At 45.3% G+C, this 24807-nt stretch overlaps 1 protein-coding gene across 4 annotated transcripts in view; it reads left to right on the top strand.

The window, feature by feature from the left end:
* Positions 1 to 24807, top strand: part of KIF26A (kinesin family member 26A) — a 159416-nt gene that overhangs the window by 58422 nt on the left and 76187 nt on the right. For all 4 annotated transcript variants that reach the window (XM_077923545.1, XM_077923551.1, XM_077923557.1 and 1 more), the window contains exon 3: positions 12732 to 13247. In XM_077923545.1, coding sequence (XP_077779671.1) covers positions 12732 to 13247 — 516 coding nt within the window. The remainder of the gene's footprint in view (positions 1 to 12731; positions 13248 to 24807) is intronic.

The raw sequence follows: 24807 nt of genomic DNA, 5'->3' as shown, positions 1-24807 counted from the left end.
CACCCCGTTGGTCTAGCGCCTTCCCCAATTCTGTACCCTCCAGAGGTTTTGGTCCCACAGCTCTCCTCATAGCTGATCATTAGTCATATTGGCTGGATCTGATGGGAACTGTAGTCCAACAACATCTGAAGGACACCACTAGACTGCTGAAGGTTACATCTGTCCACCTAACTTAGTCGTCTCATGACTGATTGGCTGTAGCTCTCCAAGGCACCAGGCAAAGGTCATTCCCAGCCCTGCTACTTTGGACCAGGTCTAGACATTATGGCGCCGAAGGCAGCCATTTATCCTCCCCTCTTCTTTCTGGGATAACGTGGCACAATTGCATTGCAAGTTTCCCTGGCCTCCACTTCGCATGTGGGTTAGGGGGAAATTAAGCATTATGCTCATTCCTGTATTCTGTCTTGCTGGATGTTGCTGGGAGAGAGAGAGAGAGACAGTGAATGAGGATCTCATGGAGGATAAGACTACTCTCATATCTTGGGTTGAAGTAGCTTCAGGTTAAGCATTTTTCGGGTTGCGCTCCGTGGCGACCCGGAAGTAACGGAGCTTCCGGGTTTCGCCGCATGCGCAGATGCTCAAAATGACATCACACGCATGCACAGAAGCGGCAAAACACGACCCGCACACATGCAGATGCGCAGTTGTGTGTTACGTTCTACCCAGGATGCGAACGGGGCTCCGGAATGGATCCTGTTCGCATCCAGAGGTACCACTGTATCAGTACTGTCATCACTGTTGGAGGCAGTATGTCTCTGAATAACTGGTTGCTCTGAATAACCAGGTGGGAAGAGACTAGAATCTTGCCCACTTGCACGAGGTATTTGGTTGGCTGCTCTGAGAAGAGGATGACTTGACCTAGTAGGACTCTTCTTATGTTTGTAGCAAGGTTCAAGTCTCAAATCAGCTATGAAGCTTACTGACCATTGGCTATGGTGGTTGGGACTGATGGGAATTGGAGGACCATACTTGGTGTAAAAGATTACCTGAAGGCAGAATCTTTGAATTCCACTGCAACAGAGCACTGATAGGTTTTTAAAAAGTAGCTTTCAAGTCCTTTATTCGAACCTTTGTGGCTTTTTTTTTATTTCACCACTCTGCATTTACTGGATCTTTCTAAAGCAGTGAGTGGCACAAATTTACGGCACCATTTACTTTTAGATACATAACTCATATTCTTGCTCTCCTGGGAAAATTGGCAAATGCCTTTTGATGCCACTTGTGTGATGCATTTGGTAATCTTTTTTTTTTTTTTAAGCAAACCATTAATCCTCCTCTTTCCCTGATTGCTCTGAATTGCCTCTGGTTTTGCTGATCGCCCTACTCTGTTTTCTGTCAAGGAATAGATAGCAGGAAGCAGGACTCTCCCTTCAAAGTGTTTATCAATAGAGAGCATAATCATGGATACTGCAGCATGTCATGTTAGGTAAAAACTAATTTGTAAGCAGCACGGCATAAAACTGGGAAGACAATTACATTTAAAAAGTCATTAACATTGATCTTTTTTGCATTCTATATCTGTCTATCTATATCTATCTCTCTATCTATCTATCTCTCTACACACACATAAAGAGAGAGAGATCTATCTGTGTGTATTTAAGAAAGCAGTTTTGAAAAATAGTCCCTTAAGATTTTTTTATGGGAGGGAAGGGCATCTTAATAATAATATATGATTAATAATTTTAGTTTCTTTAATGAAACATTAGTTTAATACAACATTTTAAGGAATGCACCTAGACATGAGCAAAAACCCCAAGCTCTGGATGAGAGAAAGTTAAATAGAATTTAAATTACCTGCCACCAACTTTCCCTGTGGATTTATCTGGGACTTAAAACACTTGCACAGATAGAATTCCAGTGGCTGATCAGAAATCCTCTGTGTGCTCCTGTGTTTTAATGGTTTCTCACTTGCTTGAATAAGCATGGTCTCCTGTTGTTGGTTCACGTTTATTTGCACTCACATTTTCACCGCATGATGTTTTATCTACCATTTTATTTACATAGGCTATTGTTTTTTTACGGAGTTGCATCTCCAGGCACATTTGTGTTGCATGCAAAGTCTCGCTGTGTCATGAGGACTCCACTACAGCAGTGATCACTCACAGAGATGCCCATAGGCTTACGAATGAACAAAGGCAACCATCCACCTTGACTTGCTTTTTGCATTATTTGTGCCGATTGCGCTATGGGGAATTTGGAAAAAGGAGATTAAAGTTTTCACCTAACAATGAAACATTAAGAGTTCAACAGGTCTGCACAACCCACCAAGCCAAGCGCAGCCCACCTGCCACATTTTGTCACTTTTAGCCCTTCTGTTTTGGGAGTACCAGGGGGCCTGGAGGTTTATCAGGCTGTCTCTGCTGTACTGCTCTATGTTGCTGTTAAGTCGCAAGGTGTGCAGGCCTGTTTTCTGAGCTAGACTTGCTCACACTGAACCAGTGGCGAATACAGGAATACCTCATGTTGCATCTGCTTCATGTTACGTTCTTTCAGGCTACATCCCACGGCGACCCAGAAGTACCGGAAAGGGTTGCTTCCGGGTTTTGCCGCTCACGCATGCGCAGACGCGCAAAATGACATCATACGCATGTGCACAAGCGGCGAATCGCAAGCCGCGTTTGTGCAGACGCGCCACTGCGGGTTGCATTCTTTTCATGTTGCGAACGGGCCTCCAGAATGGATCCCGTTCGCAACCAGAGGTTCCACTGTATTGATAAGGCTTCTCAAATAGCAATTTCTTAAAATCTGTTTTCGGTAGAAGCTTTAACTTAGCTATGTATTAAACTCATTCTTGCAGCAGCTATGTAAGATTGGTCGTAATTCTCTTATCCTTCTGCTACTTATGGGCAAGTATCTCAGAGGATGACCTTTCAGTGGCCCCTGCAAAAAATCATGCTGGACAAGGTGAGCAAACTAGCTCAGTGTAAGTGTGCTAGAATGCCTACTTGTAAAACTTCACACTTGGGTGTGGTTTGGCTGTAATAGATGGTGCTACTAATGTGTTTTGGGGGTCTTCCAATCTGCCACTTCTCCCCACTCCTTTACCTAGCTGGTGGTCCAGATGGCTCCATTAAGACCTTTTGGTGTATATATGCATATTAGAGTTGTCGACTGACCTTCTCTCTCTCTCTTTTTGGCAATCAGCTGCCTTGCTTTTCAGTGACTGACGATTCAATTGTGTTTAGACTCTCACCTGAAACCCTGGTGAGACACTGCCAGTCACGTGTTGACCATACTGGTCTAGATGTACCAGTGGCCCATCAGCTTTCTGTGTTCCATCTCATGCACTATCCCCCTGGGCTTCCTAATAACCCCTCTGACCACGTCCCAAGCCCTGCCTTGATCCCTGATTCTTCCTCTTCCCTGTTGCCTCCCCGACCTCAAGCATAAAGGCAGCAGCAGGCTTAGTGGGAAACCCAGAATCAGTGTAGGAATATCTGTTTGGCAGAAAGCCATGGTCTCACCAAGGCTCTGCTTTGAAAGCAGGGAGGTGGCAATGGATCCAGCTGCAGATAGTGACCCAGGAGATGACCATGGAGTGGAAAAGTTGACATTGGGGATACAGGTATCAGTCTCCTTTACAGCAGCCTTCTCCAGCTTCCTGCAGTGCTGGCTGGAGCTGATGAGAGTTGTAGTCTCATACTTTGGAGGGGCCCAGGTTAGGAACATGGCAACACTGAAAGGGGTCAGATGATTGATCCATCTAGCTCTGTATTGCCTACGCTCACTGCCAGGTGTTCTCCGGGATTTCAGACAGTCCCTCCCAGCCCTACCTGGAAATGCCAGACTTTCTGCACAAAAAGCAAATGCTCTACCACTGAGTGCCTACCACTGAGCTTGATTTTTTTCCTTTCTGGATTAACACTTCCTCACTCCATTTTTCCTTCCACCCTACGTGTTGGTCATTGAAATAACTTAGCCACCCATGTCCTAATTTAAATCTGACTGAAACAACACTTCTTTCTGAATTGTAGCACATTTTTGCAGTTCAATCATATGGATGATTGATTCCCTTTTCCTCTCTGAGCACTGACACAAAAGGGAATAACTGTAGCTCGGTGGTAGATTTATAGATCTATAGAAAGAGCACATCTGTCTGTAGTTCAGGTGGGCGTGTGTCGAATGGTGTTGGCTGGGCGTGCATCGAAGCGCATTTTAACCTGCATTTATGATGAGCTACAGATTTGCAATAGTGTGGAAATGCTATTAGATAATCTTGAAGCAGCAGACCAGAATTATGGCGCAAACACAGATGGTCCTCAGCCTATTGAATATGTCGTCTAAAGCAGTCAAAATGCCCCTATAGCACCCCCTGCAGCCTCTTTGATTACTCATGAGTAAGCCCCACCAAGTTCACTCTCAAATCAATGTGCATAATGTTGAAGTCCTGCAGCCTGAGCCTGGGCCTGCTTACTGGGAGCCAGTGTGGTGTAGTGGTTAAGAGCGGTGGACTCGTAATCTGGTGAACCGGGTTCGATTCCCCGCTCCTCCACATGCAGCTGCTGGGTGACCTTGGGCCAGTCACACTTCTCTGAAGTCTCTCAGCCTCACTCACCTCACAAAGTGTTTGTTGTGGGGGAGGAAGGGAAAGGAGAATGTTAGCCGCTTTGAAACTCCTTAGGGTAGTGATAAAGCGGGATATCAAATCCAAACTCTTCTTCTTCTTCTTCTTCTCTACTCTACTCATAATAACATTAAGAAGAGCCTGCTGGATCAGGCCCATGGCTCTTCTAGCCCAGCATCTTGCTCTCACACAGCTAACCAGATGCCTGTGGGAAACCCAGAAGCAGGACTTGAGAACGACACCACTCTGCAGCAACTGGTTCTCAGAGATATGTTGACTCTGACACTGGAGGCAGACGTTCATCATGACGTTGATAGCCTTTTCCTCCCTGAATTTGTCTAATCCTTTTTAAAGCCACCCACGTTGGTGGCCATCACTACTTCCCCTGGGAGGAGAATTCCATAGTTTAACCACGTGCTGTGAAGAAATGCTTTCTTTTGTCTGTCTTGAATCTCCCAACCTTCATTAGAAATCCAGCACCTCAAAAGTTCTAGGTCAAGCTTCCCCAAACATGGGTCTCCAGCTGTTGTTGGGACTACAAGTCCTAGTCCTCCTTAGCTAGCAGTACCAGTGGTCAGGGATGATGGGAACTGTGGTCCAAAAACAGCTGGAGACCTAAGTTTGGGTCTCAGAAGTAACTACCACCGTGCTTAGGGCTGCAACTTCACAATGCTATGTATGCTTAGTCGGGAAGAAGGAAATTGAAATCCCACTGAGTTTCAGTTTGTAGGAGTCAGCCAGTTTCAAGTAAGAGTGCATAGGGCTGCAATTACAGTCATACCTTGGGATAAATATGCTTCAGGTTGAGCGCTTTCGGGTTGCGCTCCGCAGTGACCCGGAAGTAACAGAGCGCGTTACTTCTGGGTTTCGCCGCTCGCGCATGCGCTCAAAATGATGTCACACGCATGCGTGGAAGCGGCGAAACGTGACCCGCGCAGATGCGCTTTCGCATCTTACGTTCTTTTCGGGATGCCACTGTACTGGATATATATATATATATATATGCCATAGAATTGTAGAATTGGCAGGGACCCCAAAGGTCATCGTCTAACCCCCTGCAATGCAGGAATCTCAACTAAAGCATCCATGCCAGATGGCCACCCAACCTCTGCTTTAAAACCACTGGATCTCATTTGTCTGTCTCTCCCTTTTGTCTGCAAGGTAGCCTTTGTGGGCAGCTTCTTCACTGACCCACCCACCTCTTGGCTCACAGCACCTTTGGCAGCATTTGGTTGCAGACTCCAGCGCCTTCCTTGTGCAACCCCAGAGGGGGTAACCTCCATATAAGGTTTTATATGGAAAGAAGGCCATTAAAGTGAAGATTCACTAGGGCTGTGGGGTAGGGAGATTAAGTGTGTGGATTGGGGCGGGGATTGTCACAGGATAATAAAACCCCTTTAACAGGGCTGGCTTAACGTTTTAAGTGACATTTAATGTTTCTAACAGTAACTTGTGTTTCCGTCACACCCATCCATTAGCCAGGTGTTTTTGTTGCACCAAGTGGAAAAAATAGAAGTAATCTCACCGCACAGCTGGGGCCTCTGTGGGGTGTGGGGAATAGATGGGGAGTAGGCCCCTTGCTACAGGGAGCTGGTTATTCTTATTTTATTGTTGATAGTTTACAGAAACCAGCCGAGCTGTTTATAAGGGGCTCTTTCGACACCTTGAGAAGGTTTTTGCCCCGTAAAATGAGGGGGGGGGGGGACAGCCAAGTAAGAGGGAACATAATTGTAGTGCATAAAATCATGCGTGGGGTAGAGAGAAGATTTTGTTCTCCTCCTTTCACAATACTGGCGCCCAAAGAAGTTGAATGTGGGGGCTTGTTGCTCATCCTGAGTTGAGGATCACTTGATTGAAAGGACAGGTAGAAAACTTATAAGTAAATAAATAAATGTGAATTCTGGCAGGAAAACTGATCTGTCAAGGGTGTGGGAAGACAACATGGATGCAGGAAATCCTGCAGAGATAACCGCTGGTGGAGCTGTGAATTGAGATGAAGCTCCCAGTGATCAAAATTTAGCCCTCCAAAGGTTTGCTTTGCTTGCGGATTAATACCTGCATTAAACATTAATACCTACTGGCCCTCCAATTAATAATACTCCTTTGGTGTCGTCATTATCATAGGAAGGCAGCAGTGATGTTGGTAGAAGTTGTTCCAGTGGGTCTAATATCCCCCAAAGGTGGTATATCTTATTTCTTGGCTGCAACACTCCAGATTGTAGCTGAGGGTTCATATGTTGCTCTATGAAAATAAATAAAGAAACCTTTTCACATGGATAACTAGCTGTCACGGAGAAGGCTTCTGGTGTAGCCTTCTCTGCAGCATGCTACTTGTCTCTAATTTGTGTGTGGTTTTTGGTGTTGCAGTCTCGATGGCATTGTTTTATAGCCACTTTGGGAGGGCTGTTGGTGTTAACAAGTGGTTGAATGCCTTCTTGGGCGAAGTCAGACTGTTGGAGAGTTACAGCGCCTGCTGTGGCTGTAGAGACCAATATGGATGGGAGAGACATGTTTTGTTGCAGCTGGGGAAGATGAAGGTGTCTGGTTGTGCTGCTACTGGTTCGGTGGATGTACCATACACCTGGAATTGCCTTCCTCTTCAGGTTTCCCTGAATCTGCGCCTCTCCCAGACACAAGATGACTTTTCATGTACGGTTAAGTGTTTAGCATAGGAGTGTATAACATGTGGCCCCTCCAGATGTTGCTGAACCACACCTCCCATAATCCCTGACCACTGGGTAGGGCTGATGGGAGCTGGAGTCCAAGAACATCTGGAAGTCCACACCTTCTCCCGCCTTGCTTTAGAAGATGGAGATAAACAAGGGTTTATAGACCAGCATTGCCATGCAATTTAATGAATGTTTGCTTATGACAGTCATCATGAAGGCCAGTTTATCCAAGGGACATTCCTGATTGCATCTCAGGTAGTTTTTAATTTTTAGTTAGAAGCAGCGGTGGATGCCCTGATCTGGGTTTAATTTTCCCGGTGTTTTAGAAAACATCTTTGTAGAATGGGAGGGAGGGGAGGGAGTTTCCTCTGCCCTGAACATAAGCAACTTCCTCTGGAACTTCAAAGTCTCTCTCTCCTCCCCCCTGCAACAGGGTCTCCAGCCACAGAGAGAGAGAAGCCATAATTAACATGCCTTTCAGTAGAACCCATAAATCATTGTGCAAGGTGTGTGTGGAGGGGAGAGGCTGAAAAACTGGGGGCAGCAAGAAGCTACAACCCTAGTGAGATACGCAAGTATACGGAATAATCCATACTTGACCCAGGTCCCCAGCACTTCTGGAATTACCAGACGTTCTTGACGAACTCTGCAAACAGCAGCCATACATTTAGAACAGGCTCTGAAATCAGAACATGTTCATTTTCTGACGGGTATTTGTGTGATTTGTTTACTTTTTCTTCTTCGTTTGATTAGATGCTTTAAGGATATGTATGCCTTTGTTCCTTTGTGATTTCAGTAATGATTAAAACAGCCACAACAATGATTTCCCACTCTTGTCATAATGGTTTAGGGGAAATTGCTAATGTTTCTATTGCAATTTCCCCAGAATGTAGTGCAGGAAAATGTGTAATATTTGTAGTTTAACCCCTCAGAGAGCTACATTTCCAAGCACCCTTAACAAACTACAGCTCCCAGCATTCTTTAGTGAAAGCTGCATGCTTTAAATATATGGAGCATACCCACCAGCTTGAGTGAAGCAGCTCACTGCGGTCTGTGAAAGACCTGAGAAGACAGAAAAATGATGCTTGCGAATTTCTTGGTCAGATACAAAGAAGTGCATGATCGCTTCCAAACAGAGCTTATCAAAAGGTGATGCAAATTGTGTTACATTACCGCATGCTGATGTTTTATCCTTCTCATCTTGGCTGTATTTGTACCTTGGTTCCCAAGCTTAATCCCTTCCAGAAGTCTGTTTCAAAACCAAAACGTTCCAAAACCAAGGCGTGCTTTCCCATAGAAAGTAATGCAAAATGGATTAATCCGTTCCAGACTTTTAAAAACAACCCCGAAAACAGCAATTTAACATGAATTTTACTATCTAACGAGACTATTGATCCATAACATGAAAGCAATAATCAATGTACTGTACTATAAAATAAATAAGGCGGTATTGTAGATGATAAAAAATAAAATTATTCCCCCCCCCCTTACATGCGCTGATGATAGTCATTGCTTGGATGGGGGGCTTTTATCCATTTCTGCAGTCACACAATCAATCAGTAGCTGAACTGGGTTCCACACAGTCACAAAAACAAGTCACAGTCAAAAAACCGAAAAAGCCGCATAAACAAAAATGCAAAAAAATAGCAAAAGCCAAAGCTCCAAATATCACCTTTGTGTTGTGTGGGTGCTCGGGACTCCACAGCCGACAGACTCAACAGGAAGCCTCTGATTAGCAGCGGGGGACTCAATATACAGATGGAACACACTCAACAGGAAGCAGAACGTGTTCAGCTTGCAAGGCAAAGTTCACAAACCGAACACCTACCTCCGGTTTTGCAGCATTCTATTTCCAAGTTGTTCATAAACTAAGTGTTCTAAAACCAAAGTACCACTGTATTAACTTAGGTTCACGCCCCAGCCCTTTAAAACCAGGGCTTGCAGTTGTCATAGTCTTGTGGCGCCGCTTCTCGTTGGCAACATACAGCGCATCACTGTGACAACTGCACACAGTGAAGAGCATGTGACAGTGATCAAGAGAGAGAGGGGGGGTGTACGCTCGTGTTTATTGCTACGATAGCACTACACTGTTCTTACCATGTAAGGAAACATAAATACAAGTCTGTGGCAACAGTTAGGCTCAGCTTAGAGGACTTGAGCTGGCAACTAGCGGGTGCTGTGGCTGAGCTGGCGGCAGTAGGAGCAGGTGTGTGTCGGGTGGGGCTCAGGTGCAGTTTTCCACTTAGTCGCTTGCTTGCAGGTAGTCTCTACCCACCCGACACACAAGCATGTGAATGGCAAGATACAGTCATACCTCTTGTTACGTTTGGTTCAGGTTACATCTTTTCGGGTTGCGTCCTGCGGCGACCCGGAAGTACCGGAAAGGGTTACTTCCGGGCTTTGCCACTCACGCATGCGCAGACGCACAAAATGACGTCATGCGCAGAAGCGGGTTGCGTTCCTTTCAGGTTGCGAACGGTGCTCTGGAACGGATCCCGTTCGCAACCAGAGGTACCACTGTATACCTAATTCCATTTTTTCAGGTTCAAGAGATAATTACAAGTAGTGTGCTCACCCATTTACTGCAAGAAATGATCCTTGAGTATAAGAGGGTAATGAGTAATTCCAAGTATCAGTGGCAGGGCAGTAAAAAGGAGGAGAAGCTTCAGATGTATGTCCTAATTAAAGTTGGAAAAGGTGGGTTATAATGGGATATTTGCTTCCTGGTGAGCATTCACAGCTTGTCATTAAAGCAGCAAGACTTTGGGGCTGTGTGTTTTGAGAGGGGAGCTAATTTGGGAGGGTGGTTTAGAAACAGTCCTAATTCAAATAGGTGATCTGCTTTGTCTGCCCTCATTACTAACGAGTGAAATTAAAGCACCCCTCCCCCTCCTCCTTTGAATTAAATACACAAGCCATCAGCTGGGCTCTGATCTTTCCATTTAAAACCTTAATTGTCTAAAGAGCTCAACGTGAGCCCTTGAAGTTGGCCAGGTCTGTTGCAGGGCATTAGTGTTAGCTTCAGATTTACAAGCAAGCTGGATTTAATCTTTTGCTTTAATCCCTGCGATAGTCCTGTTTGGAGAAAGCGAGCCTTTTGCGTGTTTTAGGAGATAGGCAATGAGAGTTTCCGAATGAGGGGCTCCAGGAGCTTGGCGGCACAAGGTTATGTGGGGAACCTGCCGAGCTGGAAACGAATTAAATTATGAGGGAGGGAAACTAGGTGGGGAAAGAATAGGTGATGCTTTTAATTCAGCACCTGTGTGTGTATATCTTAGCGGCTCAGAAAGTTGCTGCAGGCTTCAATTGTGTTTCTCATCAAGAGCAGTTATAGCGTAAAGATGTATTAGCTGAAACGCCCAGGTTCCGTAAGTGACTGGAAAATTTAGAAGACAGACAGTACTTTCAAAGAAGCATTGAAAGTGGTTTCCGGCAGGTATGCTCACATATTTTGCCTCGCTGTTGCCTCTGGTCAAAGTGGCTTCACAGGGTTTTTGCTTGTTTGTTTTAGGCAATATGAAAACCTGCTGAACCTGTTTATCAGAAGCAAAAGTGTGATTTGCCATGTGTAGGGGGTCACTCATTCCTCCCATGCTTGATTCTTTGAAAGTGTGTATCTTCTGCTCTGGTCCCCCGATAAGAGATGTGGAAATTGTGAATGGCCATCATATCCACTTCTTTCTGATTCCTTGCTTTCGGCAAGAAGGAAACAATAACAGAGTACAGGAAAGCCATCCATCAGGTCATGCTATAATCTCTTTTTAATGCTCCAAGGTCCAATTTTCATGGCTTGAATATCGTTGTGAGCCTTTGAAAACGAGTTGTGATATTAGTTGGGGGGGGGGTGCATGGAAGTCCCAAGGTTGTTTCTGAGCATGAAGAAGAGATGTGTATATTAGATTTTATTTTTTTGTTTTTTAAATGGAGAGTTAATTAAAAAGGTAAGTAGATGAGCAGTTACTGAATGCACCATAAGTTCTGCTGTTAGTGTCTGATAATCGTTTTCACGCTGGGCATTGCAGAGTAACGCTGCTTATTATGGTGTATTAATCAGCCATGGAGAATCCGTCAGGGAGCTGAAGAGGGTGGATAGCCTGATGCATATGCAGACAGACCATCATGGGTGAAGATGAGGCCGTGTTCGCAAACTGCTAACAGCTACATTAAAAGAAGCATAGTTAAGCCAAAGGCTCATCTCGTTAAGCCAACAAATTTCACGTGGAAAGACTGCAGGGTGGACATGAGTGCCAGGAGGCCTGCCCGTAGTTACTCATGCAGAGGCACAATGGCCACCTCCTCAGAACATGGGTGATTCTGCCATGTCTGTAAATAATTGTGTACTCTGATTACTTTCAGGCACAGAAAACCAGCAAAACCACTTGCCCCATATGTAGACTGAGAGATGCATCAGGCAACCTCGTTTGTGAATTGGTGCTTTTCTCAGCGGAATAGGACATTTATGTTTGGGGAGGGGGTCATAGCTTGGTGACGGAATCCATTCTTTGAGTGCAGAAAGATTCCCAGGCTGAACCCCCAGGGTCTCTCGTTAATACGGTGGCGAGCGGTGGGAAAGTTCTCTGCTGGATTGGCTTTCTGCCAATCAGAGCAGAAAGTACTGAACGAGGTGGAACAGTGATTTTGTCTTGGCTTTATGGAGAGGGACCGCAGTTCAACGAAAGAGCACCAGTGTTGTGTGCAGAAAATGTCAGGTTCAGTCCTCCATTTGAAAGGATCAGGTTACAGGTGATGTGCAAGACGGGCACTTCACTGCCATCCAGAGTGGGCCTGGCTGCGTTAGATGGCCAAATAGCCTGAAACTTGGCTAACTGAACTTGGTTGGATTCAATGCAACCCTATGTCATAGAATCATAGAGTTGGAATAGACCACAAGGGCCATCGAGTCCAACCCCCTGCCAAGCAGGAAACACCACCAGAGCACTCCTGACATATGGTTGTCAAGCCTCTGCTTAAAGACCTCCAAAGAAGGAGACTCCACCACACTCCTTGGCAGCAAATTCCACTGTCGAACAGCTCTTACTGTCAGGAAGTTCTTCCTAATGTTTAGGTGGAATCTTCTTTCTTGTAGTTTGGATCCATTGCTCCGTGTCCGCTTCTCTAGAGCAGCAGAAAACAACCTTTCTCCCTCCTCTATATGACATCCTTTTATATATTTGAACATGGCTATCATATCACCCCTTAACCTCCTCTTCTCCAGGCTAAACATGCCCAGCTCCCTTAACCGTTCCTCATAAGGCATTGTTTCCAGGCCTTTGACCATTTTGGTTGCCCTCCTCTGGACACGTTCCAGTTTGTCAGTGTCCTTCTTGAACTGTGGTGCCCAGAACTGGACACAGTACTCCAGGTGAGGTCTGACCAGGTGAGGTCTGACCATGTCCTTTACCACGGGTCTAGATTGCATCATCGTAGGCTTGTTTTGACTTTCTCTCCTTTCCCTCGTCTGCGCCTCTGACTTAATTTTGCTTCTCCTTTTCTTTCAGGACCCCCGATTATCAGCTTTAATTTTTGACAAGCTTCAAGTGCCTGAATACTTACAGAAACCCAGGAGCGAAGGGGAGAGCAGGTGTGATGTCTGTGCGGCCCACCTGAACCAGCTGAAGCAAGAAGCCCTCCAGGTCATCCACAGCCTCGACCAGGCCAGCTGCCAAGACGCAGCAGACCCCGCACAAAGTGCCGCGGCAATGGCTGCTGTGTTGCCAAGGCTGACCTCCCAAAACGTGGTCACTGTGTCTTCTCAGAGGGACGTGTCTCTCATGGCCGGGCAGGTGGGCAGGCAGCCTGGCAAAACGGCAAGCCTTTTCTCCGGGACGGAGAGGAAGAAGGGAATTGGATGGCCGCAAGGGGCAGGCGGGTTCCCAAACTCTAGCGTCCAAGTGACAGTGGCTCCCGGTGGCCTTAGCGGAGCGTTGAGCTCCGTGACGATCCAGGCTCAGCAGTACCTTGAAGGGATGTGGAGTATTTCCAGGATGAACAACTTTCTCCCTCAAGCTTGCCTAGTAAGTAACCAAACCCTTGGCCTTTGATGTTCCAGAAAGGGTGTGTTTTCTTCCTGCTTGGTGGGTTTCAGAAAACTCCTCTGCAGGTGAATTCCAGAGCTCGGGCTGCCCCATTTTAGCCCCAGAATGGGTCTTTCCTGGAATGTTGCTGGCAGTGCGATGCTTGTGCTGCTCCAGGGAGGATGCTGTCTGTTACCTGTGGTTTTAGAACAGGAGGAAGGAGTGGAGCAGTGGCTTTTTTAAATTTAGAAACAAATAGGAAGCACCCAACACCCCTAAAACCAGCAAATCAGGCTGTTAGGTCTAAGACAGTGGTGAACCAATGAGTGTCAAATTGGGGATGTTTCACTGCAGGTCTTTAGACATTATTCAGACAACTGATTCCTTTGCGTGGTGGAGTGCCTCCTTTCCAGCATTCTATGTGACACTTGTTGTTGTTGTTTAGTCGTTTAGTCGTGTCCGACTCTTCATGACCCCATGGACCAGAGCACGCCAGGCACTTCTGTCTTCCACTGCCTCCCGCAGTTTGGTCAAACTCATGCTGGTAGCTTCGAGAACACTATCCAACCATCTTGTCCTCTGTTGTCCCCTTCTCCTTGTGCCCTCCATCTTTCCCAACATCATGGTCTTTTCCAGGGAGTCTTCTCTTCTCATGAGGTGGCCAAAGTATTGGAGCCTCAGCTTCAGGATCTGTCCTTCCAGTGAGCACTCAGGGCTGATTTCCTTATGAAGGGGTAGGTTTGATCTTCTTGCAGTCCATGGGACTCTCAAGAGTCTCCTCCAGCACCATAATTCAAAAGCATCAATTCTTCGGCGATCAGCCTTCTGATCAGCTTTCACTTCCAGACATCACTACTGGGAAAACCAGTATGTGACACAGTATGTGACACACAGTGGCGTAGCGTGGTGGTGCAGGGGGGGGGGGGCGGCCGCACCGGCCGCAACATCTGGGGTTAGGGCAAATCCACAGGTTAGGGGGCGCAAATCCACGGGTTAGGGGGCGCAAATCCACGGGTTAGGGGCGCAAATTACTTGCCTTGCCCCGGGTGCTGACAACCCACGCTACGCCACTGGTGACACAGGTCCTCTTAAATAGGGCCCCATTCACTTGATCCTTCCCTCTCAAAAGGTAAGGGAAAGAACAACAGTTGTGTGAATGTGCTGCCTTCTTAGAGCGCCCTACAATTGCAGGTTGCTTTAGATAAATGCTGTAAGGCAAGACGATGCACCTGTTCCCCCATTATGCAGAAGAGTCAATTGACCATGTAAACTCTTTATTGGCACCAAGTAAGTATGTTTAGAATTGCACCCTAAGGCTGCAACTGTAGGCATGCTGACATAGGCATGAATCCGTGAGACTTACTTTTAAGAAGACAAAAGACAGAAGTACTGTTCTTGGGGGGCAGGGGGTGGGCTGGTGTGGAGGACTCCTTGGTCCTGAATGGGGTAACTGTACCCCTGAAGGACCAGGTGCAGAGCCTGGGAGTCATTTTGGACTCACAGCTGTCCATGGAAGCGCAGGTCAGTTCTGTATCCAGGGCAGCTGTCTACCAGCTCCATCTGGTATGCAGGCTGAGATCTTACCTGCCCGCAGACTATCTCATCAGAGTGGTGCATGCTCTAGTTATCTCCCACTTGGACTACTGCAATGCGCTCTAGGTGGGGCTACCTTTGAAGGTGACCCGGAAACTACAACTAATCCAGAATGAAGCAGCTGCCGAGACCATATAACACCGGTCCTGAAAGACCTACATTGGCTCCTGTTTCCGAGCACAATTCAAAGTGTTGGTGCTGACCTTGAAAGCCCTAAACGGCCTCGGCCCAGTATACCTGAAGGAGCGTCTCCACCCCCATTGTTTTGCCCGGACACTGAGGTCGAGCGCCGAAGGCTTTCTGGCGGTTCCCTCACTGCGAGAAGCAAAGCTACAGTGAACCAGGCAAAGGGCCTTTTTGGTAGTGGCGCCCACCCTGTGGAACGCCTTCCCATCAGATGTCAAAGAGATAAACAACTACCTGACATTTAGAAGACATTTGAAGGGAAGTTTTTAATGTATGACATTTTAATGTATTTTTAATTTTTGTTGGAAGCCGCCCAGAGTGGCTGGGGAAGCCCAGCCAGATTGGGGGGGTACAAATAATATTAATAATAATAATAATAATAATAATAATAATAATAATAATAATGAAAACATGCTTAGGATTGGCCTGAATCCTGTGTTTATATAACTGGCTGTAGTATTTCTTTGTCCCTGTGTCAGTTTTGCACCAGTGACCGTGTATGGTATAAGAAGTGTTCAAGAGAATGCTTTAAAGTGGTCTTCTCCAGCTGGTGCCGTCTAGAAGTTTTGGACTACAACTCCCATCAGTCCCAATTCCTGATGGGAACTGTAGTCCAAAACATCTGCAGGGCACAAAGCTGAGGAAGACTGCTTTAAAAGGGGGTGGGGAGGTTAAGTTGCCTTTTGTCCAATTTTACTGCGTTTGAGCTGTCGAGTATTGAAGTAAAACTATCCCTCTGTAGCAGTTCCACTTTATGTGATCAGGCTCTGAACTTGTCATAAAGGTAGCCTGGTAATCCCCCTTGACGCCTGTGTAAATAATTACCGTCTAGAACCAGTGCATTTTCTTTGTCCACTGAAGAGTGTAATTATGAATGCTACTTTTTCGTAATAGCTTTTTATTCACCCCAAAGTTAACAAACTGGAATACAAACTGTACATGGTTTAGAGATAATCCTCGCATGAAGTATGACAGCTGTTCGAAACTGAATGGCTTCACTAAACTCTAGGAAAATATTGAATTAAAAGTGCAGGATTTTTTTTTAAATTAAAAAAAATGTAATTACCTGAGTTGGGCTTTGGTTGGGATTCTAATAGATATAGATATTAATCTGTGAGCCTACTGGAAATGTGCAAATGGATGAACAGCCCGGGGGGGGGGGGGGAGTTCCTTTGTATATTCCCAGGTAACTGTATTTAAATGCAACGCAAAAGAGAATGGATAAAGGGACTGTCGCGAGGGCAGTAAAATCTTCATAGTAAACAGAGCATGGTTTGCAGATGGCTTTTTCATGCAATATGTGCCAAAACAAAAGTAATGGCATTCTCTAAGGCAGGGGTGCACAAACTTTTTTCAAAGAGGGTCAGATTTGATGAAGTGAATATGCGTGAGGGCCGACCAAAGTTGTGGAGCTTTTTTTTTACAGTTTTACCCCAAAGTTCTTGGGCTTTTTTATAGGATTTTACCCCAGGACATATGCTGCCACGGGGGCCAGATTAAATCGACCTACGGACCTAGGGGATCTTAGTGAAAATGGGCTGCATGGATTTATGCACATAAACTTGGGGTGCCTGAGCTTATCCCAAAAGGGGTTCAGGGAGTCTCCACACTGACATAATTACACAGGAGGGATTCAAGTGCATGCAGGGACTTTAGGTTTGCACAATTGAAGTGGATTAAAGGGGTTCTGCTGCCCTAGCACAACAAAACCCACTCTAAAGAAGAGCTAGACTTCTTGTGGTTTGGAGAGTGGAGGGGAAATGGATTCAGAAGTGTGGGGTGCATGAATAACTGACGGGAAGATATTAGGTTTGCCATATGTCCGGGAAAACCTGCACATGTCCTCTTTTAGGGGGCCAACCTGCCCATTTCCCCAGCTTGGGCTGGCAGCGGCTCAGACTGTCCTAATTTTTGCTCTTCAAGAGATGGTAACCCTAAGATACATAAACACCCCCATTAGCAAATCGGGATGAATGCTCATTGCCATATAGATGGTCCTCTACCAAGGAATGTAATGGCGGGGCAGGTTTGTGAAGGGCCATTAAATGTTTTCTAAATACTTGAAATACCATTTAAAACCAATCACGCTAAAGCATGTACAGTCATACCTCGTGTTGTGTTTGCTTCAGGTTGAGCGTTTTCAGGTTGCATCCCGCGGCAACCCAGAAGTACCAGAAAGGGTTACTTCCGGGTTTCACTGCTCGCGCATGCGCAGACGCTCAAAATGACGCCACGCGCATGCTCCAGAACGGATCCCATTCGCAACCAGAGATACCACTGTATACATGTTTCTAACATCTCTTGCCAAAAACAGAGCTTTAGCGGTTTCCTCAAATGACACTGAGCATACGTCGATTAGGACTGAAGGCTGAAATTGTGTAAAAGGAATTAGGATGAATTAAGTTACTGGGGTAAGGGACGCGGGTGGCGCTGTGGGTAAAAGCCTCAGCGCCTAGGGCTTGCCGATCGAAAGGTCGGCGGTTCGAATCCCCACGGCGGGGTGCGCTCCCGTTGTTCGGTCCCAGCGCCTGCCAACCTAGCAGTTCGAAAGCACCCCCGGGTACAAGTAGATAAATAGGGACCGCTACCAGCGGGAAGGTAAACGGCGTTCTGTGTGCGGCTCTGGCTCGCCAGAGCAGCGATGTCACGCTGGCCACGTGACCCGGAAGTGTCTCCGGACAGCGCTGGCCCCCGGCCTCTTGAGTGAGATGGGCGCACAACCCTAGAGTCTGTCAAGACTGGCCCGTACGGGCAGGGGTACCTTTACCTTTACTTAAGTTACTGGGGTAACCACCCTCTCCTGTTAAGCGTTTATGCAGGGTTCCCCCCCCCCAATGGTGCACTGTCTTATATATAGTCTATTGAAAAATGCTGTATGATTTTAAAGCATGTAATAAAAATAATAGTATTGGGATTGAAAACAGTTTGGTGCCTCTTGAGTATTTGAAGATGATAGTCTGCTGCCTTGATCCGGTGATCTTGATTACTGCATTATGGGGTGTGTTTTTCCGCTCCCAAAAAAAGCTTCTCCATGCACTCTGTTGGAGAGAGCAAACTCATGTAGCTCTTTGTTCACTTAAACCCAATTCTTATCTTACTGGTGCACTGTGCTTGCTGCTTTCCTGTTGCTGTATTCTGTGCTGAGGGGCCTCAGGAATGGTTAATCATATCCAACAGATACTTGGCTAATCAGATGGATTGAGTACCCATGCAGGCTCTGGGATCTGTAGCCTGAGGGTAGCTGTTAATGGTGATAGAGTAGAATGTGGTCACTGTTAGTCATGTTGACGGTAAGATGAGATGAGACGATAGTCAGTGTTATGGAGAGCGAGAATCCCTTACAACAAATACGGCAAACTTTGAACCAAAGAGGAAGCTGTGGCAATAAATAAGGGACTAACAACTTTTCAAGAGACACTGAGGCAAGACAAGGTTGCTGTACTGCTCAGCTGATGTTTACCTAGTCAGCAAGTTAGCTAATAGACTTTGCTGGTAGGATTTGGGTTACAGAAAGGCCCTGCGGGGACAAAGAAATAATGAAAATATGTACACTGCCGTATGGAAATGAAGTAATGAAAGGAGAAGGCATGTCTCTACCTCCAGTATGATTCATGTTTCACAGAGCAGAGAAAGTAAATGTAATATGTCTTGATATCCCGCAGAAACTCAACTGAAATCTCTCTCTTGTGCGGGAATGCTGCGGTCGGATGCATACATAGCTGTCCAACACAGAACTGAGATAGATATTGTTCTGTATGATTTAATGGAAAAAGTCAAGGATAGAGAATTTGTAAGGTAAAGGTAAAGGTAAAGGGACCCCTGACCATTAGGTCCAGTTGTGACCGACTCTGGGGTTGCGGTGCTCATCTCGCTTTATTGGCTGAGGGAGCCTGCGTACAGCTTCCGGGTCATGTGGCCAGCATGACTAAGCCGCTTCTGGCGAACCAGAGCAGCACACGGAAACGCCGTTTACCTTCCCGCTGGAGCAGTACCTATTTATCTACTTGCACTTTGACGTGCTTTCGAACTGCTAGGTTGGCAGGAGCAGGGACCGAGCAACAGGAGCTCACCCTGTTGCGGGGATTCGAACCGCTGACCTTCTGATCAGCAAGCCCTAGGCTCTGTCGTTTAGACCACAGTGCCACCTGCGTCCCACCCACTAGAATTTGTACGTTAATAATTAGAACTCGCAGTAGTTCTCAAGATCACTGGGTGGAAGGAGTGCAAAGTGAAGTGTCTGAAGCAGGAGTTTGTAAAATTTTGGGGAACCTCTGCTGGCGGAACTCAGAGGTTCTATGGAACCCTGGTTTGAAAAACACAAACATTACCCTTATCCATGGACATTGGACAGGCCTGAGGTGGGCCAGGGACACTTAAAAGTGGGTGGGTAGTCATAATCTTGTTCCCCCTCGCTAGGCATAGCCTCTCTTCTCCATGGAATTCTCTGGCTTGGCCCATACTGCAAAAGTGCAGAATTCATTTAAATTAGGTACATTTGACCATTTGTCAGATTGGTCAGGAAGTATGTAGCAAGGACGCCCTTTTTGAGAAAGACTTGACTTGGTTTCCTCTTTCCCAGTACAATAAGGAGGGTGAATGTCCTGAAAACCTCTTTATCCCAGGCATCCTGCCAACGAAAAACCCTCCCAAACAAACAACCCCCTCCATTTGATCTTTTCTCACCTGCAGGCCAAGTGGGTATTATTACAGTCTCTCGTAAAGGGACATGCCCAAACTAGCTGCAGCAGCCAGTTGAGCCAACAAGCACCAGTAATCATACCAAAAATGGTTGGCCTAGATTTCACCTGTTCCTATCATGGGCAGGCTTTCACACCAGGTGTGCATGAGAGAATATTCAGAGAAGCGAGGACATAGAATGAGGCCCTTGCGTCAGGCAGTCATGGTACTAAAAATGTGCGTGGCTTGTGTATGGTGGGGCTGCGAGAAAATTAAACGTTTCTGGGGATGTATGCACGAGGAGCCTAAAAAGATGTTTAAAACCTCTATAGAAAAGAAACCAGAGGCGTAATTATTAGGGATCCTAGGAAAGGACATCCCTCAGGATAAGAAAAGGTTATTTCTGTATGCTACAGCCGCAGCCAGACTACTACAGGCTAAAAATTGGAAAGGGGATGCTGTCCCAACAAAGGAAGATTGGATAAGTAAAATATGTGATTTTATAGAATTGGCGAAGTTAACGGCAGCCATAAGACACCAGACAAACCAGAAATTAAGATTAGAATGGCAGTGTTTTGGAAGAGTACAGTGGTACCTCGGGTTAAGTACTTAATTCGTTCCGGAGGTCCGTTCTTAACCTGAAGCACCACTTAAGCTAATGGGGCCTCCTGCTGCCGCTGTGCCACCACGCGATTTCTGTTCTCATCCTGAAGCAAAGTTCTTAACTTGAAGCACTATTTCTGGGTTAGCGGAGTCTGTAACCTGAAGCGTATGTAACCTAAAGCGTATGTAACCTGAGGTACCACTGTATATGAAAAAACACTGTTGCAAAGACAATATGTTGATATGCATAGACTAAGTTTGCAAAGAAAACAAGGAGACAAAATAACTAAATCGATTATTTATAAAGTAATATTTAAAAGACGCAAAATTAACATGACACTTAAGCATAAAGAATGTTGAGAACTGGTGGAGGGAAGTCACATGGGTGTAAATTTTTGGGGCATTGGGTATTGTATAAATAGTATGTATTGTGGATTTATCCCTCCCCCTTTTTCTTCTTCTTCCTTTCTCTTTAATATTTGTGCTTAATTTGTATGTGAACAAGAATGAATGAATGAATGAATGAATATGCATGGCTTGTTTCAAGGGTTCAAAGACTCTTAGGCCAGTTGTTATTTCCATTTGATGGCTGTGTAGTAGGCTAAGCTAATAGGACGAATACAGCAGCAGTTTGTGTGTGTGTGTGTGTGTGTGTGTGTGTGTGTGTGTGTGTGTTTTAAAGAACATGGTAGTTCTTTAAAATAGTATATTTAAGAAATTCACGTTAAGGGAAGACCGAGTGTGCTGCTAAATTTCACTGCTCTTTTCTTCAAGTTCCAATAAATATGTTTTCTGCTTATTACCAACACACAAAAGTTTCTTGGATACAGGATGCTTGGCTAGTTGTGACAACCCAACTTGTGGAAGAGGCTGCACAGATCATGCTTGAGGGCTTCATAGACTTTCCCAGCATTTTTTGTAATCATTCTTTTTGAAGGAATTTATTGCAAAACTGACGAACAGTTCGGCAGTGCTAATTGGAAGAGATTTATTGCGCTGCTGCTAAATGATGTAGCATTGTTTGATGGCAAAAAGTGTATAAACTAGTACAGGGGGATGCAACGGCATTGAGTGTGGCTTTTAGTTACCCCTTTCTCCCATTTATGTGTATTATTGATTTTATTTCACTGTTCAGGCGGTAATGGATTTATAATTAGAATACAGTCACAGTAATCAATGATGAGATTATTGGGCATATAAATAGAACTTTTGAGACTAAGGTGAGGTCATTTCCTGCTGTAACCAAGGATCAATCATTGGGGGGTTGTTGAGAATTTTTAAGTAGCACTTGCAAGATTTAAGATTGAAATGGCTTCAGAGAAATAAATCCAGACCTACGGCTTACTTGTAAAAAAATTCCCAATGGAAAGGATTGCTTTATATTTCTAGAGCAGGAGTGGGGAACATCTTTCAGCCCAACTCTACAAATCTATGATTTTATGATTCTCTGATCATGGTAAATTAACACGATCCTAGATTTCTCCCCCCCACCCCCGTCACTTACAAACTACGAATACAAAATCCCGAAATTCCTTTTTGAATTTAGAGCAGTGCAGAAAGCAGTTTGGGATACCCTGCAGTTTGGGAGGTCCTGAGAGTGCAGCTCACAGACACATCTGAACGTGCTTGCAGATGTTGGGCTTGTTCCTTCTCTGGATCTTGGCCAACATATGTATCCGGTTACATCTGGCAAGATAACTTGAGCAAGTATTGAACAGCTTGGATTTTGAACTGTAATGAGGAGGTTGGTGATGTAATGAAAGCGAGCCGAAAGAAAGCAAATGGCTCTTCCTCACAACCTTGGAGGTGTTTGCATTGTCCTGCCGCCCACCCCACCCCTCCTCCTCCTTTATCAGTAAGTAGAGTTAAACGACAAAAGCGGCGACAAAACTGGCGGCTGTGTATTTTTGTCTGCCTCGGATAAGTGATTCATTTTGATCAAAGTGGGTTTGTGGAAGCATATTGAGCAACTGGCTGAAGGAGCACTGTCTCAGCTCAACAAAAGCCGAATGTGTATTTCTAATGTGTGTCAGTAAATAGAGGTCAGGCAAGGTTTCTCCCACCCCCCTCTCCTAACACCCCCCCTTTTAAAAAAAAGCAATTATAGCAGGTTACATTACTCCAGCATAAATGCTTGGGATAGAATTGGACCTGAAATGATGGTTAAATCACTTTGAATGCTTTACAGGGAGTGATTAATAAATGGAATAAATACATGTAAATAAATAAGCTTTGTTGTTGTTTATTAAACATGCATGCCACCCTTCATCCTGAGATCTCGGGGCAGTTCATTGCATAAAAATACAACCAAATACAGAATATCAACAACAACAACAACAACTCCCCCGTGTTAATGCATGGCTATCTCATATTGGCATCCCTATCCCTGGAAAAGACTGTGATGTTTGGGAAAGATGGAGGGCACAAGGAGAAGGGGACGACAGTGGATGAGATGGTTGGACAGTGTTCTTGAAGCTATCTACATGAGTTTGACCAAGCTGCGGGAGGCAGTGGAAGACAGGAGTGCCAGGCGTGCTCTGGGCCATGGGGTCACGAAGAGTCGGACACTGAACAACTAAACAACAAAATCTCTGTCCCATGCTGCCTGCCCACTGGGCAGGATGCCGCCTCATCCAAAAGTAATAGATACTCTAGATGTATAACTTGCTGTTGAAATGGAATACTCAGGATGAAACGGTGAAATCTGCTATGATTAAGTGGGCACAAGATGTTGGACACAACATTATGATGGCTGACTGGGAACAGTTATGGACCACAGGTATTAAGTTTACGGCATGTAATGCCTTAAGAGAGAATATTATGAAAATGATATACAGGTGGTACATGACACCAGTCAAGCTTGCAAAAATCTATCATCTGCCCGATAATAAGTGTTAGAAATGTAAGGAAACTGAAGGTACATTCTTTCACCTTTGGTGGACGTGCCCAAGGATTAAGGCTTTCTGGGAGATGATATATAATGAAATGAAAAAGGTATTTAAATATACCTTTCTGAAGAAACCAGAGGCCTTTCTCCTGGGCATGGTCGGCCAATTGGTGCCAAAGAAGGATAGAACTTTCTTTATGTATGCCACGACAGTAGCAAGAATACTTATTGCAAAGTATTGGAAGACACAAGATCTACCCACCCTGGAAGAATGGCAGATGAAGGTGATGGACTATATGGAATTGGCAGAAATGACCGGAAGAATCCGAGACCAGGGAGAAGAGTCGGTGGAAGAAGATTGGAAGAAATTTAAAGACTATCTACAGAAATATTGTAAAATTAATGAATGTTAGAAAGATGTTGGATAAAAAGTTAAGTGGTTCTTAGCTATAACACTATAAGGAATATGAAAAAATGGATTATTAACAGGTAAAAATTTAATGGTACAATATTTTAAGATTAAAGACTAGGATAAACAAAGAGGGAAAGGATTTGCTGAACTAATCAATGGAATTGGAATACAAAAAGGGAGGTGTGAGGAGGTCCGGGAAACAAGCAAATGAAAGACAAGTGATGCAAAGATGGAATTGTTTTTTAACTATTTTTATTTTATATTTTTCTTTTTTCTTTTTTCATTTTGTAAAATCTTAATAAATATCTTTAAAAAAAAAGTAATAGATACTCTAAAAAGAGAATTCTGAATTGGATGGTTTGCAGATGCACAGGGGAGCCAAAGCTCTTGCCTGCATCCTTCCTTATGCATCCTTGCCCACCTCCTCATTTAGCAACTAATTGTCTCTGCTCTTCCCTGTCTCCCCAAAGGAGAGACAAGAAGAGAACAAGCGGATAGGAGAAAGGGAACCAGAGGCTCCTGCTTTCCTGAGATCTTCTCCAGCTTTCTCCGAGGCATTTTCAGCAGAGTTCTAAAAGAGCCAGAAAGCCTAGCTTGGCTTTCACCTAGCCAGATTGTGAACAGCATGTGATGCGGGACATGTTTTGTTTAGAAAAGCCCCCTGATTCAGCCCCTCCAGGAAGAGCTGGGAGAGGCTTCTGCCTGAAATCCTGGAGGAGAGCTGCTGCCAATTAGTGTTCCTTAATCTCGTGTTCCCAGATCATAGAATCATAGAATCATAGAGTTGGAAGAGACCACAAGGGCCATCGAGTCCAACCCCCTGCCAAGCAGGAAACACCATCAGAGCACTCCTGACATATGGTTGTCAAGCCTCTGCTTAAAGACCTCCAAAGAAGGAGACTCCACCACACTCCTTGGCAGCAAATTCCACTGTCGAACAGCTCTTACTGTCAGGAAGTTCTTCCTAATGTTTAGGTGGAATCTTCTTTCTTGTAGTTTGGATCCATTGCTCCGTGTCCACTTCTCTGGAGCAGCAGAAAACAACCTTTCTCCCTCCTCTATGTGACATCCTTTTGTATATTTGAACATGGCTATCATATCACCCCTTAACCTCCTCTTCTCCAGGCTAAACATGCCCAGCTCCCTTAGCCGTTCCTCATAAGGCATCGTTTCCAGGCCTTTGACCATTTTGGTTGCCCTCC

The sequence above is a fragment of the Podarcis muralis genome, chromosome 1 (assembly GCF_964188315.1).
Source record: "Podarcis muralis chromosome 1, rPodMur119.hap1.1, whole genome shotgun sequence".
NCBI classification, from domain to species: domain Eukaryota; kingdom Metazoa; phylum Chordata; class Lepidosauria; order Squamata; family Lacertidae; genus Podarcis; species Podarcis muralis.
This window is presented reverse-complemented; position numbering and strand designations above follow the sequence as displayed.